The sequence below is a fragment of the Cephus cinctus genome, unplaced genomic scaffold (assembly GCF_000341935.2).
Source record: "Cephus cinctus unplaced genomic scaffold, Ccin1 Ccin1_scaffold0709, whole genome shotgun sequence".
Lineage (NCBI taxonomy): Eukaryota > Metazoa > Arthropoda > Insecta > Hymenoptera > Cephidae > Cephus > Cephus cinctus.
This window is the reverse complement of record NW_014333329.1, coordinates 1121926-1139640: the sequence shown is the minus strand read 5'-3', so window position 1 is coordinate 1139640 and position 17715 is coordinate 1121926. Positions and strand designations below refer to the sequence as shown.

The 17715-nt window shown below is 39.3% G+C and overlaps 1 protein-coding gene across 1 annotated transcript in view; it reads right to left on the bottom strand.

Annotated features, from left to right (window-relative positions):
• Positions 1 to 787: 787 nt before the first annotated feature.
• Positions 788 to 17715, bottom strand: part of LOC107270217 (homeobox protein abdominal-A homolog) — a 34238-nt gene continuing 17310 nt past the window's right edge. The window contains exon 3 of the mRNA XM_015745023.2: positions 788 to 8036. Within this exon, the coding sequence (XP_015600509.1) occupies positions 7642 to 8036 (395 nt within the window). The 3' untranslated portion in view covers positions 788 to 7641. The remainder of the gene's footprint in view (positions 8037 to 17715) is intronic.

Sequence of the window (17715 nt, the reverse complement as noted above, 5' to 3'; positions counted from 1 at the left end):
CTTGCACCGAGTTGAAATTTATTAGAATGAAAAGCAAATCTAAATTAAAGTCGACGAAGGCGTCGGGACGCACTTACGTCAATCTACATGAACCATAATAATAATGCGGTGTTGATAAACAAATTCTGGCTGAAGTTCCACGGCTATTTCGCAATCATGCATTTTCTTGACTTTCTTTACTCTCATTCTTTCGCAACGATAAATCGGCTCACTTCCAGGGACGATACTGTAAATTCACGTGGAACCGGCTTCTCTTGTGCGGTATTAAAAATATATCAACTAGGAGAGGAGGCGTGGAGTAGCCAACAGGAACGATAATAAAGGAAAAATTATGTTTGCTCGTACCTGTCCTCGCAACTTCATGGCAAAATGCTCCTCGGCGGATTCTTAAACAGTTTATCATGGGTCCCTCTCGCTACCAAAATATATTACCCGCAATAGCAGTTGCATTTCTGTAAAGTATAGGCACTGCAATTGTCACGCGTAACATATAACGCCCATGCAGTGAATATACACGACGTCATACCGTTTAAATGTCGATTGGATTAGCAGTTTATTAGGTTTTCACAAAGAAATGCCTCCTTACCGTATGATATTAATAGATGGCACTATCTTACTACAATTCACATTTGATAGAATCCACCGACTATAGTAAAATTTCATGAAAAGCACACAGCGAATTATTTCAATTAAAAAATTGAATATTGAGTCCGGCAATTTTTTGGAGTTGCGACAATTTCGTAAAGAATCATGGTGCAGGTACATTTGATGAAATACAAAGTAATAATTTACTATACGTTTTTATTTCGTTTGTATATCATAGATATAGCTTATGAGTATAATTCTACATCGAGTTTCGAAAATGGATACATTTACATTCATTGTCAATGGATTATTTCTTCATCATTATCCCGTACGTCTCTCGGCTCTCGTCGTCGTATAATACTAATTTTTAATAGTCAGTAGACATGAGATTTTTTTTTTAAATTCATTACTTTATTACTTAACATGGTAGATAGGTATTGTAGGACAGCTATGCTCTCTTATAGTTATAGTATTACATTAATTAGGTATCCATGAATTTGCAAGATCCGCATAAAGGACCGTGCGTATCGCTCGGTCGGTTTACAGTGCGGGCTGCACTCAGTGGGTATGTTAATATTAAGTAACGTTAATATTTACACCGAGAATTAGGAAGCAATACACGGTAATATCGATCCACTTAGTAGGTACAGCAAGACAACACATAAGATAACTTCCCGTTGGACAAGAATGTGCGAATCCTCTTCGTACCGGTTTATTCCGAGTTTACTGCGAATATCGTGAATTATACGACGTGATGCGCTTTTAACTAAATTGCTCAACACCCTCGAGGCTTACCAGCTAAATATCAACGGCACAGGAAATTACGAAAAAGTGTAGCTAGACAGTGGACACGAACGATGCTTTTGAGCGTAAAATAAAAATCCATACGTCTCTCACGCTTCTTTTGGCATTGCGAAAAAAAAAAAGAAACGATGTATGGCCACTTAATTTTTTATAAAGCAATCAAGAAAAATGACAAAAAATTTTCGATGAAAAAATTTCGTCAAATGATCAAGCACGTGTTATTTCTTCGTGACACTTTTTGTAGTTTTTGTGAAAAATTTTCCGTGATTTTTTTCTCAGCATCGAAGGTATCGCAGCTAGTCAGTCGCCTGTACATGAGTAATATATTCGTGTGCGGATACGCCAATAAGGTGTAGCCGAAACATGAATTTACGAAAAATATAAAAAATTATTTAACACTAAAAATTGTTCGTAAATTAGTCGCGGGTTCGATTCGCGGATCGTCACAGTAAGAAACATCAAATTTTACGATATCAATCCTCGCTTTGATCGCACGTAAAATATTTATTGGTGATCGGTGACTCGAGCCCGCGACTGTACGAAAAGTCGTTGAGCTGCTTTCGGTAGAGAAAGACATGGCTTAAAATTCTACTGACGCGTAGAAAACAGTTAATAAGCGTACGACAGCCGGGAAACGGAAAAGCGAAGTCATAGATGCAGATAAGAATGCGGACCATTCGCACGCGTCATACGTAGAACAGAAAGTTCTGGGAGTAAGTTTTATATATAATACATAAAAGATTAAAAAAAAAAACAAAGCGGGTAAAGAGCTGCCTATGAAAACGGCACCCAAAGTGCAGATCAAAATTTCGGATCTAAACTTAAGTGCTCGTTGAACGCATATACCTACGTCATTTTTTTTTTTTGTACAACGTTGTTCTAGTATAAACAAGGTTATTACGGGGATGGATTTTAACTAGGGAACTAAGCATATTACCAGTCATTTGTGGATGGAGGCCGATGAAGGCTTTTCGCATAGCGCCGAACGAGGCGCTCTCTTACTATGAAAACGAAGTTTTACGTCTTGCAGACTGCTCTTGGATACATTGTGGATGAAAAGCACTGGGAAGAGAAAGGGACGTTGGAAAAATGATGAGAAAAGTGCAAGAGGATAGGGAGAGAGGGAAATAGTAAATTTTAGTAATAATAAAAAAGAGAAGGGGTACGAGGCTTCCGTGTACGTATGTAAAAAAAAACGTGATAACATTAATAATAAATGATTAACCGGCTTTCGAAAACGTAATTAAAACAAGAAACATTAAAGATCTGTATACGCGAAACAATGAAAAAAAGGAAAGGAAACGCGAAAAAGCGACAGTACTAAACCTAGTCTACGTTATCGAGAAAGAGGAAGAAGAACAGAGGGAAGAGAGATAAGAAGAAAAAGAAACTCGTCAGTACCTCATCTTCGTATTAACAAAAACAAATACGCGCGACCAAAAAAACTACGTAAAATAAACAGTTCATAAATAAACAATGTATCTATATGTAAAGAAAAAAAAAAATATAACAAACAATTTCAACTTGTTCCTGTTTTCTCCGTGTGACGGATTCGTGCTATTTTTCATTTTCTTTTTTTTTTTCATCCCCTTTAACTTCACTGTAAATATTAATCATACGCTTCTCCTACGTGAGGATTATCTAATTCGTTTAATTAGTCGTTTAGTTATACTTATAGTACATATCGACAGCTACGCAATCACACTCTCTCACGCGTTTAATTAAATCTTAAGCTAATCTTAATCGCACGCGTATACACACGCGCTTCGTACTACAGTCACTCGGGTTTTCGGTAAATTTACTTACCAATTGCTTGAGCCACACAATATAGCGATATTTCTTAATGCGCTTTTCACCCTATATTCGTCTTCTACCACCCTAGTACCTTATATCGTTACGCACTTCCTCTATCATCCACTTCGTTCTCCACTTCGGTTTCCCATCATGCTTCAAATAATTCGGATACGAGAAGTCCTCGCGATGCGTCTCATACGACGTCCCTCTGCGCGCTTTACAACAATTCGTTATAACGCCGTCATTTATCGTGCAGACGGGTTTTTCGTATTTCATCGCGAGTTTGGCAAGTCTGGCAAAGTTGTACTCTACTAACGTACTCGTTACATTACTTAAACGTTACGTTCTAGCGCAATTATATAATACATTTATAATATTGGTAGGGTTTACAGAGAGCAAGGTTTAGGTTAGGTAAATTGGATGAGGAGAATGGATGGAGATGATTTCCAAGGAATGGGTCACGGGCTGGGTTGTAGGTTCAAGGTCTTCTGGGACATAGGGAAGTATTACGAACGTTACATGATATGATTACGCGTTACTATGATCTTTTTCTTTTTCCGCATTAATGATAATTATTAGAATTCCAAACGTTCATCATAGATAAGCCGCTTAAAAAAGCATAAGAGATGTGGACGGCGCCTGCGTATGATTTTACCAATTTTCCCTTTTATTTGTTTCACTCTTTCATCTCATTCGTTTGACACTTGCTTTTTTTTTACTTTGTGCTTTTTCTTTTTCCTATTTTTTTTTAAGTATTTTATGGATAATCGCGTCGAAAATAGACTTTTCTACTAGTTTAGCAAATAATAGTCACGAAACAATCGCGTCAACGTAAACGCCAAGTATTTGCACTCTGCTGCAATTTCTTCGTGGCGAGAATATATAAATATATGCGTAAGAATATATGCATGTACATAGTGTAAAATCAATATTTTACATTGCACTAATATCCGCTCGTAAAGATAATGGCACGTGTGTGCATTTGATTAAAACGAAAGGAAACTAAAAATCTATATAGCATCCCAACAGTCTCAACGGTCATTAATAATCTCACACATACTGTACGTGACGAATCAACTATACATAAAGTAGGATAGCCAATCTTTTAAAATTTGAGTAATAATTTTCGCAAATTGCAACAAAGTCCAAATAAATCAAATCTTATATGCAGTTATCGTTGACGTAATTAGTTTAGAAAATTATGATCGTTTATTATTTTTGAAAGATCAAATAAAATGGGATCATATATAATTAATCAAATAATTAATCAATTAATTATCTAAGCAATTATCAGTGACTGGTATGCATATGTGTTCACAAGCTGTTGCACGTACCAGCAGGGACAGGCGACCGTACTCAACTCCATCTTTTCACATTACTTTTTGTTCGCTATTAAACACTAATCGTAAGTAAAAAATTAACGCCACGGAAAATATCGTCCTCTGTACAAAAATGTTTTAATGAATTTATTAGCAAACTCTACATACCTAATTGTTCGGGCGTTTATCGGCGCCGCCACTGCACTACTACCGCGCGTCACTATAATTAACGACATAACATCAAACGTAACTAGCAATAATAGATCATAATAGATATTATAAAGCTTTCTACAAATACACAATTTCACCAGGACTTAACCCGTCGTAACATCCTTTCCTTTTCGTCGCACTACGTTTTCCATTCGACCGTTTCCTCACATTCTCTTACTATTTTGCCGTATACTTGTGCCAGGGTGGGTTCAGGCCGTGATCACACTCTTTGACGTTTTTTAAAAACTTTTTTGAAAAAATTCACCAATTCAAATTCTATACACGTAGGTACGAAATGTAACAACTGAGTACGCAGAATGAAAACCGATATAGATATACATACTTATTACATATTAAATAGCATACATACGAGGATCCTAACGTTTACATTAAAACGGCATCGGCATTTACCTTGATCTCATCCTTAGGTGAGGTTTCTCATTTATTCCCTTTTTTCCCCATCTTTATTCCCTATCATGTACGTTACCAACCGCATTACCGTATTCCTTTAACATTTTCTCCCGCTTATCATTTTTTCTTTTTCCTTAAAGTTTAATCACTATCTTACGTACCTTTACGGTATGTACCTCGCACTACGTGAAGTACGTGAGTATATTGTGCGGTCTTGCATGCGCAGCTTCTTAATTACGTACGGATATTATTTGTAATAATATTCAATTAGCAATAGAGTAGTATCCTTTGCGGTTACCTATGTCTCTGCCTTGAGTCTTCGGACGTCTATTAGAGCTGCACTCGTCGCGTTACGCATTATTAATTTAAACTTTTACGTACACCTTATACGTAGTACGTAATTATCACTCCCTCTAACCTAAACTTCCCTTACGAGGTGTCTAACGTATTCATTTCTTTTTTTTCATTTCTTCCTCATCTTCTTCTTCTTCCTTATCAGAGCAGAATACAACAGATCATTTCCTTTTTTTCATATATTATATAATAATATTCTTATCATTTTTAATAATATAATATATATATATATATACCCTATGCTTTACGCCGTAATAGTACTACGCGAATCCCCATCCTAAAAAAAAAACGGATCCTCAGTTACTGCGATTCTCGCAACTGTAATTCGCCATTACTAATATTTAAACGCGAATTGACACGAGGATTTGGATGGGGTGTCGCGTGAAACAAAAATAGAAAAAAAAATTATTAATTTATATAATCAGAAACGTTTTCTTTCTCATCTTTATCTGTACGTGCCCGTGTATGTTTACAAGTACTAAGTAAGTAATACCAACAATAGACTCTATATCTATACGGAAATGTCTACCCTGACACCAAATTACGTATTTAATGTACTAAGAGTGAAATACTCGTCCGGTGATTCTGCAATGCATTTGCATTACATTTTGTCATGCGTCACTGTAACGGGTGTCGCTTGCATTATAAATTGCATAAATATTGTTCGCCTCTTAATTTCGTGTCGCTGTGTATATAATTTCTGTGCGAGGAAAGAAAATGAAATTTGGAAAAGCGAGTGAACGCTGGCGTCGTTAATCAGCAATAACAGTAAGTTGCGCGGGAGACGAAGTGGCGCTGGAGAAGAGTTTACTAGAGAAAATGAAGGGAAACGGTAAAGAATAGCGATTAACGTAGGAAGGATAACCGGGATGACGTAATGGAGCGCAGTATACAAAGGGACAGGGACACAGGGAGAGCGAAGTACGTTAGATTAAATAAAAACTATAACGTTGTAACTTGAACACAATAAAACTCTCGATAATATTACACAAAATATAACATGGCCGATGCGGAGCTGAAAACGAACCACTCATTGTCAATGGATAATCGCGGGTAAATCGTCAGGCTTGATTTTGGAGGGACTTTTACATAATACGAATCGATGACCTCATATATCTTAATTATTCCCCATCGTTATCTCGCTATGTAGCTTGGGCGCCGTTGCTGTATACCTTCGGTTAAACCGTGTCACCGTTTAATGAGATCTTCGCAGGCTGTAAGGCATATTGAGATTGATGTCGGATCGATCAATTTAAGAACCGATTAACTTTTTGTTTTTAACTTTACAATCATCGATACTGTTAATCGGTCGTTTTGCTTCTTCTGTCGAGACTAATAATAACCTACTCGACTTCGCTAACGCATAAAGACCGTGCGATTTTTTCTTGCGTCGATGTATTCTCATGTACTCTTGCACTTTTCTAGAAAGAAACTTACTTCCTTTCCAGTTCACCGAATGCACTCCACAACCTCTCATGTGCGACAAATCCCAATGGATTCTAGGACGACGATCTTAAAAAGATCGTCGACTGTAGTTCACGAAAGACACCATATATATAAAAACTGGTAGCGTCTATGTAGGTACACGGAAACAAAAATGCACTAGCTCCACTCGAGCGATCCGCAGAATCATTGAATGTTCTCATGTCGTTATCCCTGTCGAACAGGAACCAGCCTGTAAATCCTCGTCCCACGAGGTCCTGATCCATGATCACGCTGTCCTTTAGTACCCGGCATTGTGGTATACACGTGGAGTCTGTCAGTGACACAGTGCACCGTTCTGTGAAAGAACTGAGGTCTTCTTGCGGAATAGACTGTGGGCGACATCTAGCAGCGTAATCAAGCAACACACGAAGATGGATTCCAGGATCGTTTTCCCGGAGAACGGAGAATTCGTTTGAGCTCGTATATCCTTGTGACGTCGTTCTCACAGGGAATCGTCGATGCACGGCTCCACGTCGATTCACACGGCTCTACGTAGCATCACGATGGCTCGTTGTCGCTTCCGATTTACAAAATACATTCTAGGAATCAGTCAGGCGAGGACCACGAGGATGAACTCGGGCATCCTCGGGCCGGCCAGGTAAGTACGTAGTTGAGGGTGTGCTTCGCTTATGCGCGTCTATTATGTCCTATTAAAGAAGAGAGAGCTCAGCAAGGTATCCTATGTGGGTACCTTACTGACGGCCTTGAGAAGATCGCTCTGCGCTTTGTCGAGACCACTGACGTGGTGCTGCTGATGCTGCAGTGCGCTTTGCTGCTCCTGCTGCATCTTTGCTTGCTTCTCTGCCTGCTGCTTCTTCATCATGTCCTGCTCCTCGCGCTCTCGTCGGGCTTGCTCGTTGATCTCCTTCACTGCCCTTAGCTCCTTCTTCAGTTTCATCCGCCGATTTTGGAACCAGATTTTTATCTGTCGCTCCGTCAGGCACAGCGCGTGCGCGATTTCTATTCGTCGTCGTCTCGTTAAGTAGTGGTTGAAGTGAAACTCCTTTTCCAACTCCAGGGTCTGGAACCGTGTGTAGGTTTGTCGGCCTCTGCGTCTTGGGCAGCCGTTCGGACCTGGAAAAAAGACGATTTATTTTATATATTATTCAACACTTTCTTCTCACTGAGGAACGTATGGTTTGATCGAGGGATTAATGTTCTTCGATTGAATTTAAAGCGTCATCGAAGGAAATAATACTTGAAAATTGGGAAAGGTTGCGTACTGCCTTTTCTTTACGGTACTTTTTTTTGGAATCATGCTCAGACAGGGTTGCGCAATATCTGCCCCTCTCTAAAATGGCTGACCACCCTTTTCGACGAGTCACAAATCTAAACTCTCTCCAGCTCTTTTTCCGCTTTCACTTGGACAAAAGAGTAATTCTGGATGAACAGTTTATTGCAGGGGTTGAGAGTGGTTGGAAAGGTAGAAAAAAAATACGAGGGAGAATGAGAAAAAGAAAGTTGCCTTAAAACGTCTCGGAAAAAGTTATCCTTTATCCTGAATGAACCCTTTTTCAAAATGCTCGAGTCACCCTGACTTTCTCTTGGGAAGTCCAAGTCGTAAACACATTCTCGACTCTTTTTTTATGGTGTTTAGGTACCTATCGAACTGCCATCGAGTAATGAGGTAACATTGAACACCTGGTAAGTTTTCAGTTTCTGCGGATGCGACAGCCGCATTTTCACTTTTTTTTTTTTCTTTCAGCGATCCTCTTCCTTATAGTAATATCCAGAGCATGGTAAGATAGTTGCATGAGTACGCGTACAGCTTTGCGCTCTAAGTTACAATTTCTTGACTCTTCGAATGGACAGTACTCAAGTAAATAACAATTTTCATTAGGACTCCTACGACGGTGAAAGGCTAATTATATAGAACTTATATTCCTTAAATTTACAACTAGTAACAGTTAAAACTCCAGAGCCGGCATTCGCCAGTGGAAACGCGTGTATTTTAATCAGGCTTATTGCAATTTCAACAAGCCAGTTTCTACATGTAATTTTTTACACAAGAGTCGTGTATTCCTTTCAAAAAGTGAAACGACCTAATAACCAGTTAGGTATTCTTCGTAAACGTATAACACGTATTAATTTTCCCATTAAAAAAAAAAACATTATTCCAATATAAATTTGCAGTAACGCTACTATCCAAGCACATTGCCAATATGAAGTATAATAAAAATTTCCATAACGATTATATATCTCTCAATTGTAGGTAAAAAATAGAAATCCGTAAATAACCATATGGCAATTGCTACAATATTGCAATTCCAAATTACCATACATAAAAGTATCCATGATACAGCTTTGCCATGTCCACAAGGAAAACAAACATTTTTTGACTCGCAAAACTCGTAAACCACAAAAAACCGGTTAGGCCCTCGGACTGGTCCGTATAAGAGCATCTTTCGCGCGACAGCATCAGTATATACATATTGCCATACCGGTAAAACAAACGACAGCTACTGACTATTTAAGAGATAGTATAATTCGACGTTGGAAGTGGGCTTAAAATGATTTGCTCTGACCATAAACACGATTCTATCGAGTGTTAAAAGCAAACATACTATCAGTCCGTGTAACGTCTTATTTTTCAATGATGGGTATACACATTACATCTTCCGATTATGATAATTTCTTAATAGTCCCAGAAGGGAGTGTATACTACAAAGTGGAATTTCCTAACAGTCAGTCACTCTAATCGTAATCAAGTAAAATGACTAAGGACGACAGGACTCGTCCTAGAGTGCTGAATATCCTAGTCGAATTACACAAAACGACCTTATGACTTAAATAGAATGTATTTTTTTTTAACAGTTGCTATATTCGATAAGGCTCACGTTACGAATATACCATCTACCTTGGGATACCAAATGTTATACAAAGTACCATTATCCTAGCTTGATTTATTACAGGTTTAAGTACTGGACAGTAGTAAAACTACAGAACACAGAGCGACTAACAATAATAATTCTCGCATGCATTCCCACTGATACTAAAAGTCCAGAGGAAGTCGAAAATCACATAGAAACTTATATCGTCTTATACAGAGAATTCCATAGAAAACTTGTAATATTAAACGCGCTGATTTAAGCAAGCTAATGAATACATACTTCAGTAGTAACTAGACCCTACGATAGGCGTCTCCTAATTAAAACGAGAACGAATGAGCCAATTAACGTTGTCGGTGTGTACATCGTGCCATTAGGATATCAGGGATATTATTTTTTTACACAGTTCTCTCACAGTAGCGTGACGCTATGCGATATAGAACACATAAAGTGTTCCATGATTTTAATTTTAATTTCTCCATTTGCGAGATTCAGTAAAATCGTAAAACATCACGTAAAAGAATTTATTTCTTTAGGTCAATTACAATTTGGGTCCTGAAAGCCACGAACTCACGTGTCCAAAGGTATTAACCACGTAGCGCTGAGAATCGAGGAGAAAATCTCGCGGAATGCAGAGAATGCTGATATTGAATTCAACATGGCCGTTCTCGGTCCGTCGGATGTGTGCGAGTCGTAGGACCGCCACGTAGCGGTAGATGGGGTGCGCTCTGAGCGTACAGGGGTGGCTGCTGAAGTCTAAAGGGTGGGCCATAGGTTACCTAGGCAACCGGAGGGGAAACCATTTCATCCTGCTGACGGCATATCACAGGGGTGAGTTGGAATACCTCAGCCCTCTTACCTTCTTTCGACTCGTCCTCTCTTACTCTTACTCACCCTTGCCATATGTCTCTCTCTCTCTCTCTCTCTTACTCTCTTAGTCTTACTTTCTCACAGTTCCTTCTTTACTTTTTGCCTTCCCTGTTCGACCACCACAGCTTACTCGCTCGCTCTCCTCTTTCTTTGCTAGCTGCCTGCCGCTAAGAAGAAGCTGGGCATCCTGATTGCACCCACTCTGAGGCTCATAAATATCCGCTATTATCGTACTGCACTGACGCGGGGCATTGCGGAGAGAAAAAATTTCACTGAAATTAGCCTAATGTGAGATTTATGCCGGCGGCACCCTTCGCGCTACGTGGAACTCTTATTATATAACATGGTGTCCAAATCCTAGCAAAACTAAGGATATATGGGTACCGTCACTGTATACGATGTGTGCAAATGTGTCTCAAAGGGCTCTGCTTCTATTTGCAAATGAAAAGATTTACTTCGGTCCTATACCCCCATTTGGCATTAGTTCAATGCAATGTATCTTATTTTTTTAAATATCTTTTCCTTTCTTTACGAATTCTCAGAGGGTTATGACTTTTTGCGCGATATGGCTTCACTGACTTTTTAATTTATTTTGCATATTCTATTCTTCGTACTAACGTGAACGTGTATCAAAGAGATTGGTATAAAACTTGCTGAAATATTATATGCATGTGAAATGAATATCCGATTACAATGTTTATGATTCAATTCACTCTAGGGCTGTTAAATTGTAAAAAAGACGGGACCTGATCAGCGGTCATGAAAAGGAATCAAGGAGATCCTAGTGAAAGCCTTCTCTTGCAATCTTAATACTAACGTTCTATGCAACACCCCACTTGGCTTCCACTACAGATTAGCTAGACCTACCCGAGCTAATTGATCTCGTAAATTTAACTCCGTAACTATATGTACACTAGGGATTCCTCTCCACAAATTTACTCACACTCATTACACACTATACAATTAGTTTAGACAGCCTAAATCCGTTTGTCTGTGCCTATACAAATATCCAAAATAGCGATTCGGTATACGTATATATAGACATTATGACTAAGAATTTGAGGAAGAAAAATCGTCAACCAGAATGCAAAAGCACTTAGTCACGTGGGAGTTACGACTGACAAGGATCGGCTCAAGGCAGATGTTTGAAGGGCTGTCGTGGCGTCAGTAGGAGTAACATGTACCGCGACACAGAGAGTAGCGGGCTGCGCCTAATTGCGGCCATATATTAAGTTTAATATCTGCTTTCGGTTCTCGCACGCGGACAGGGGTTGCGAAGGCGCGGATATTGGGGAAGTTTGCTCGAGTGCGTGTCTCTCTTGCGGAACCACCCCTTCTCTACAGACCATCCTGGGTTAGCTAGAGTTCCCTTGACTCCCTGGCTACTAGCCCAGCTAGGTAGACCTCTTCCCTTGGTTCGCTTCAGCCACCTCATCCACTCATCCCTTCTTCCATCCTCTGCTAGCTAGTACTCCTTCCTTCCTTCCTGGCTGGCTGCCTGGCTGCTATGTAGCCCGGGCCAAGATATCTAGAGCAGCAATAAATCGCCTCGCAACGGTTAACGTCAGAGTCAGCGTGCCTATCTCATCCTCGCCTTCAGCAACCACAAGACATAAAGTCACTCTCAATGCCGCATTGAAAACAGCTTTCTGCGACCATTTCGTTGAGTGCAGTCTTTTGGGGGAGTTCGATCGACTACAAACTTGTATATGTACTTATTTATATTGCCAGTTTACTGTTCTGTATATTTTCCTATTATTAGCCCAAATGTTCTATCAACAATCGAATTGACGTAACATACATTGGGATCGAAAACAATGTAATTTTGATTGTATCCAATGCTATTATTATTCATAAAAAATATACAAAATGTTTTTCTGACAGTCTTTGAATATGGAAATTTTTTTTTTACTTAATATGAAACGAAAAATCTCTATCGTTCGTAGTGACAGACTCGAAATTACATAAATCGTAAATTATTTTATCGAAGCGAATAGCTGATTGATGACGAATTAAAGAGTCTGATTCGAGAAAGTGGATCGGACGATCGTTTGTTCGTTCGGACGACGTGGAATCCTCGAAGGACGACTATATCGTAATAACAGTAACGGGAGCTGACTGACCGTAAATCTCACGGAGCGAGTAAATGTCAACCACGTGCTTTGGACTCGCCATTTCGCTTTAAGTTCTCAGGTGCGAGATGCTCAAGGAAAACAATAAGGTGATTTTAACGGCCATTTAAGGACTCTGGGATCGTTTACATTCACGTTTTATCAGGGTTAACAAAATTTATCCTCAACCCCCTCCTCAACCCCCTAACAATTTTTCCGAAATCAGATATGATTTGCATCATTTTCACACAGTGATTGACTTACGTTTATGTCAAATAAAGTGAGTATCATCGATGTGGAAAAGCAATTTCGTTATTTCATGGGAACAAGAGAAAGATCATTCAGTAACATCATCATCCCCTAAACAAAGGTATACCTCTTGGTATTAACATAATTAATTTATCTAATATTTTTTATTAAGTAATACAAATTGTAATTACAGATTGTTACTTAAATTCGCTATAAATCGAAAGTTATTTGTGTAAAATACGCAGAATGCTTTGACCCATAAAAATATGACTTCAAAAGTACCAATGCTCCAGCATCTAAAAACCGCATTAACAATAAATTCAGTTCATAAGAAACACATGAAACTAGAGGCGAAATAAGAGTCATCGTAAAATCGGAAAATAATCAAAATCGTAATCCTGGGCTGCAAGCGTAAAGCGTTCGATGCCTATTTAGAACTGGACCCCTTAAGCTACGCGTCTCTGAGGTGGATTTCGCGAAGTGGGTAATAGGTCTATCCTAGAGGATATTAAGGCCCACGAAACGTTAGAAACAAGACTTGAAGTTTCCACGATTATACGATAAATAAAATTGAAGTGAACACTGGTACCCGAGTATCCTGTAATATCCACATCAAATGTTCATTGAAATAAACAATCATAAGTTTTATTACAGCCTCAAATATCTCGTATGAGCGTAGGTGTCGAGATAAGGTACGATGACTTCGGTCTGAACAAATGACTCGTATGAGTCAGTCAGGGTCCATTCACCTCGACAGTCGGAGCTCAGGATCGGTCGGGGAATGGCGAATAAGAGCGACAGGGATTAGCCGCGTAAATCGAAGAGCAAGCTAAAATTGCAAGAGAATGGAAGTTATCGCGAACATTTTTCCTGCACCCGGCAGGCACGCAGTGACTCGTGTTGGCGATGCCAAGTGGGTTGCGGGTCGCGACTGCAGCGCCGTATCTTTTCTCGGGTTGGCGTACTGTCTGCGTTTTTCAGCGAGCAGCGGCGTTTTATTCGTTGGCGGCGTCGGCGGAATTAAGCCGTTCTGAAATATTTATGAATGCATCGGTGCACTCGGACTTACGGCAAAGACGCGGAGTAACCGTAGGATCCTGCTGAAGGTGGGACTTGAATTTGCGTCACCCGTCAAACGGGATGCCGGGACGTTAAATATATTATGAGGACGTCATGGGGAGATTTAGAAAATCGGTATATCTATACAGTTGATCCCACTTCAAAAGGATGCATGCGAAATTTCTCAAATCCATAATTTATGTAGTTTAAACCGTTCTCCATAAAATTGACATTGATTCTATAACACGAAGTCAACTTGGATTACAAAAAAAAATTAAGCTTCACGGCATAATCATTGAAGGGAAAAAAATGAATGATGAATCATTGTTCTGATAATTTCTTTGGCCAATTATTAAAATCAGTGTTAGAGTTATGACTATGAAAAACGTACATTTTTTAAAATCGAATTTAATTTTTTTTTTTTCTTTAACGAATATAATCTTTCATTTCTTCTGCTAATGGTCTTCAGGTTGTTTTTTTTTTTAAACGTTCTGTCGTTCGTTAAGCCAAATATAAACTTCAAGAATCTTCATCATCGGCTATAAATCCCGGATCTATTAATAACGATGTTAACTACTTGTTCCACGGTGCGTTAGCATCACGCTATGCGTTTATACGCATAGATGCACTGTACAGTAGCTCTTACCCCTTTTCTTATCATCGTAACGCTATGCAGCGGCAAGCATACCGCACAGATAATCATTATGAATCGTTTGCTTAATTGAATATAATAACCGGGAAAGACATTATCTCTGCACCATAAAGTGAATTTAGTTGTCGAGAATCGTGCGTAACGCGGTAAAAATTTATACGGTGTATCCGACGTGTTCTGTTAGAAGGCGCATGCGATTCTTATGGAATTAGAACAATGCCAGACAATTATTGCAGTGAAAAAGATTAGTAGCACTGAAAACGGATACAACAACGCTTACTCGTGCAGCTACTTCCTCTTTTTCATCAAAAGACAAAAATCAGTGAGAAAAGAAAAAGAAAAAAAATCTTGTTAAAAAAACATTTTTAAACCATCCATATAAATAGAAAGGTATATACACCTGTGACCCAATCAAGAATCGTGTATTAATTATAGCCTTATTATAAATCTCATTAACCGATACCTCTTTTCTACGAAACTGCATGAAATGTGAATTTAACTGGGTGTGAACATATTTACAAAGTACCCAGCATGAACGTCGAGTATAAATAATGGAAGCACATACATTTGATTTGATCACTCCTTAATGGCTTATGAATACGATTAAGCCAAGTTCCGAAGTCATCCAAGATTTGGATACGATAGCCACAGCCATACGTATATATTTATAAATAAGAAAGCTAATACAAGAAATACGAACCTCTTATTCTCAACGTACAAATCGTAAATCGGCATGAATGAGATACTAAAAATTCGAAAAATCAAATACCACGTGAGAGATATCCGACTTGGACAAATTATAAGTGTCTCCAGAAATGTGGTGAGCAGTCGTTACTCCATTCATAATAGAAACCACAGCTACGCTAACGCCGTTAAGCACGTAACGTGACTGGCCTGCGACGTGTAACTAGAAATATTTTGGGTATCCTCGACGATTTCACATAATCGCTTAATCCTATGGTATTTACGAGCCATACCCAAATTACGGTATATAGAACAGCTATACCACGCATACGCTATGTAAAAGTTAAAAAGGACAAGAAAAAAAAAGTACTAAGAGACTGGAAGATAAAACAGAAAAAAAATGTAGAATGAACCATAAAAAAAAGTGTCTGCGTGTACTTTGCAGACAGTGTGGGCGTAAGAATACTGAAGACCGGAATCGGGCGAAGGTATATGTATACATATATATTGTACGTATATAAATACATGAAGTACATGTATATACTAGTACGTAAGATATAATAGGTATCTCGTATTTGTATATACGCATATGCATATAACGTATTTACAAGAGAAAACGTACCTAAGTGCACGTTGGTGAGGAGAACGTCCATCACGCCTCGCAATAGACTTAAATCCTGATTGGTTGGACAGCTCATTCCCGACTCGTATGCGTGGCAGTATATATACTTCAGGTATATAGTACGTATATGGATATATACGAGGGTATGGTATTAGTATAGCGGGTTGTAATAAAGGATTCCGACAAGGATGGATGGTGGGGGGAGGTTTCCATTGTTCCCAACGGTACCCAACGCCATCCATAAGGGTGCTTCCCATTATACGGCCTGTATCTGCCTTACACGCATAATACCTAACACAGGCTCCTTGCTTACCAAACACGCACAGTAATATTCACACTCACGTGCTTCACTTAGGTACCAGGGAGATACCTCGCACGGTATATATATACATATAGCGTCTAGATATACATGGCCGACTGCAGCCATTCTTCTCAGTGGTTCTTCCCTACTACTGGTTACTGATATCTGCGAGACTTGTAATAAAATTCAATTTTTTCGTAGTCGCGAGAAACGCTACGGCACGAGAGCGATAAGAGGGAGGAAATGGATGAAGGATATTTGAAAGCTGAATTGTAAGTTAAATAGATGTAAAATTTATTTTAGTTATCGTTATAATAAAATTGACACGATAATAATTATGGGTATGTAAATAATATTTAGGAGATAAATTGTCATAGGATGGCTAATGAGAAATTTGGGAATATTTTGGTAGCCGCTATTAAGAGATTACCATATGTATGGTATGAAATCGAAAGCAATCCATCAAGAGAGTGTAGAAGAAAATGTGAGAATTGAAAGTATGGTTTCGGATCGGTACATAAATTTTGATTTTACGATCGGGAGGCGTCTGTCATGGTGTGCCTATGTACGTGTACCGTAGGAAGCGCCGCGACGCGGATAACGGCGGCAGCAGCAACGTCCTGGAGTCAGCGAGCGTGACTTCGAAAATAAACCAGCCGGCAAGGCGCCATTTCCCGAGATAAATGTAATCCCGAGGAGAGGGTGTAGGCGTTCCTACTGGATTAAATTTTAATTTTAAAATAAAGGATGACATATTGAAATGATCCTGGCAAAACATCCCCCTCCGAAGGGTGCATGGGGAAGTGTGTGTAGAGGGAACCCTTGCTTCCTGACCTAACAAAGGCACCCACCGTCGAACTCACACCCCCGTTTCAACTTCTATCTACCGATGCTGGCGCACCCTGGCCTGTACCGTATAACCCTCTAATTACATCCCTGACGCTCTACGCTTTCTTCCCTTTTGCCAACCCCGCGACGCGATCCTATATTTTCCGCTACCCTCGGCGTCGTTACATGCAAATGTCGCCGTGTCTCTTTTACCTAATAAAAGTACTGCCAGTGTACGGGCCTGGCAGCCGAAATATCTCAATTTAACATTGTACCCACTTGTTCGTAGAGACGCCTTTTTTTCAGCAATTGCGACCACACGGCGCATTAAATTTTCTCGGCAGACGCTCCGTGTTCGATAAGTTGTAATGCAACGTGACGGAATACACAAAGGAAATGTTAAAAAAAAATGCTATACCCACTTTGAAAATGATGCCAACTTACTCGTTCCCATAAGACCTTACTGAATATAGTAAAAGCATAGGTAAACGTCGCTGACAATGCTATAGGCACATACAGGCCAATTGAGTAGGAAAGAGGTAATATCCA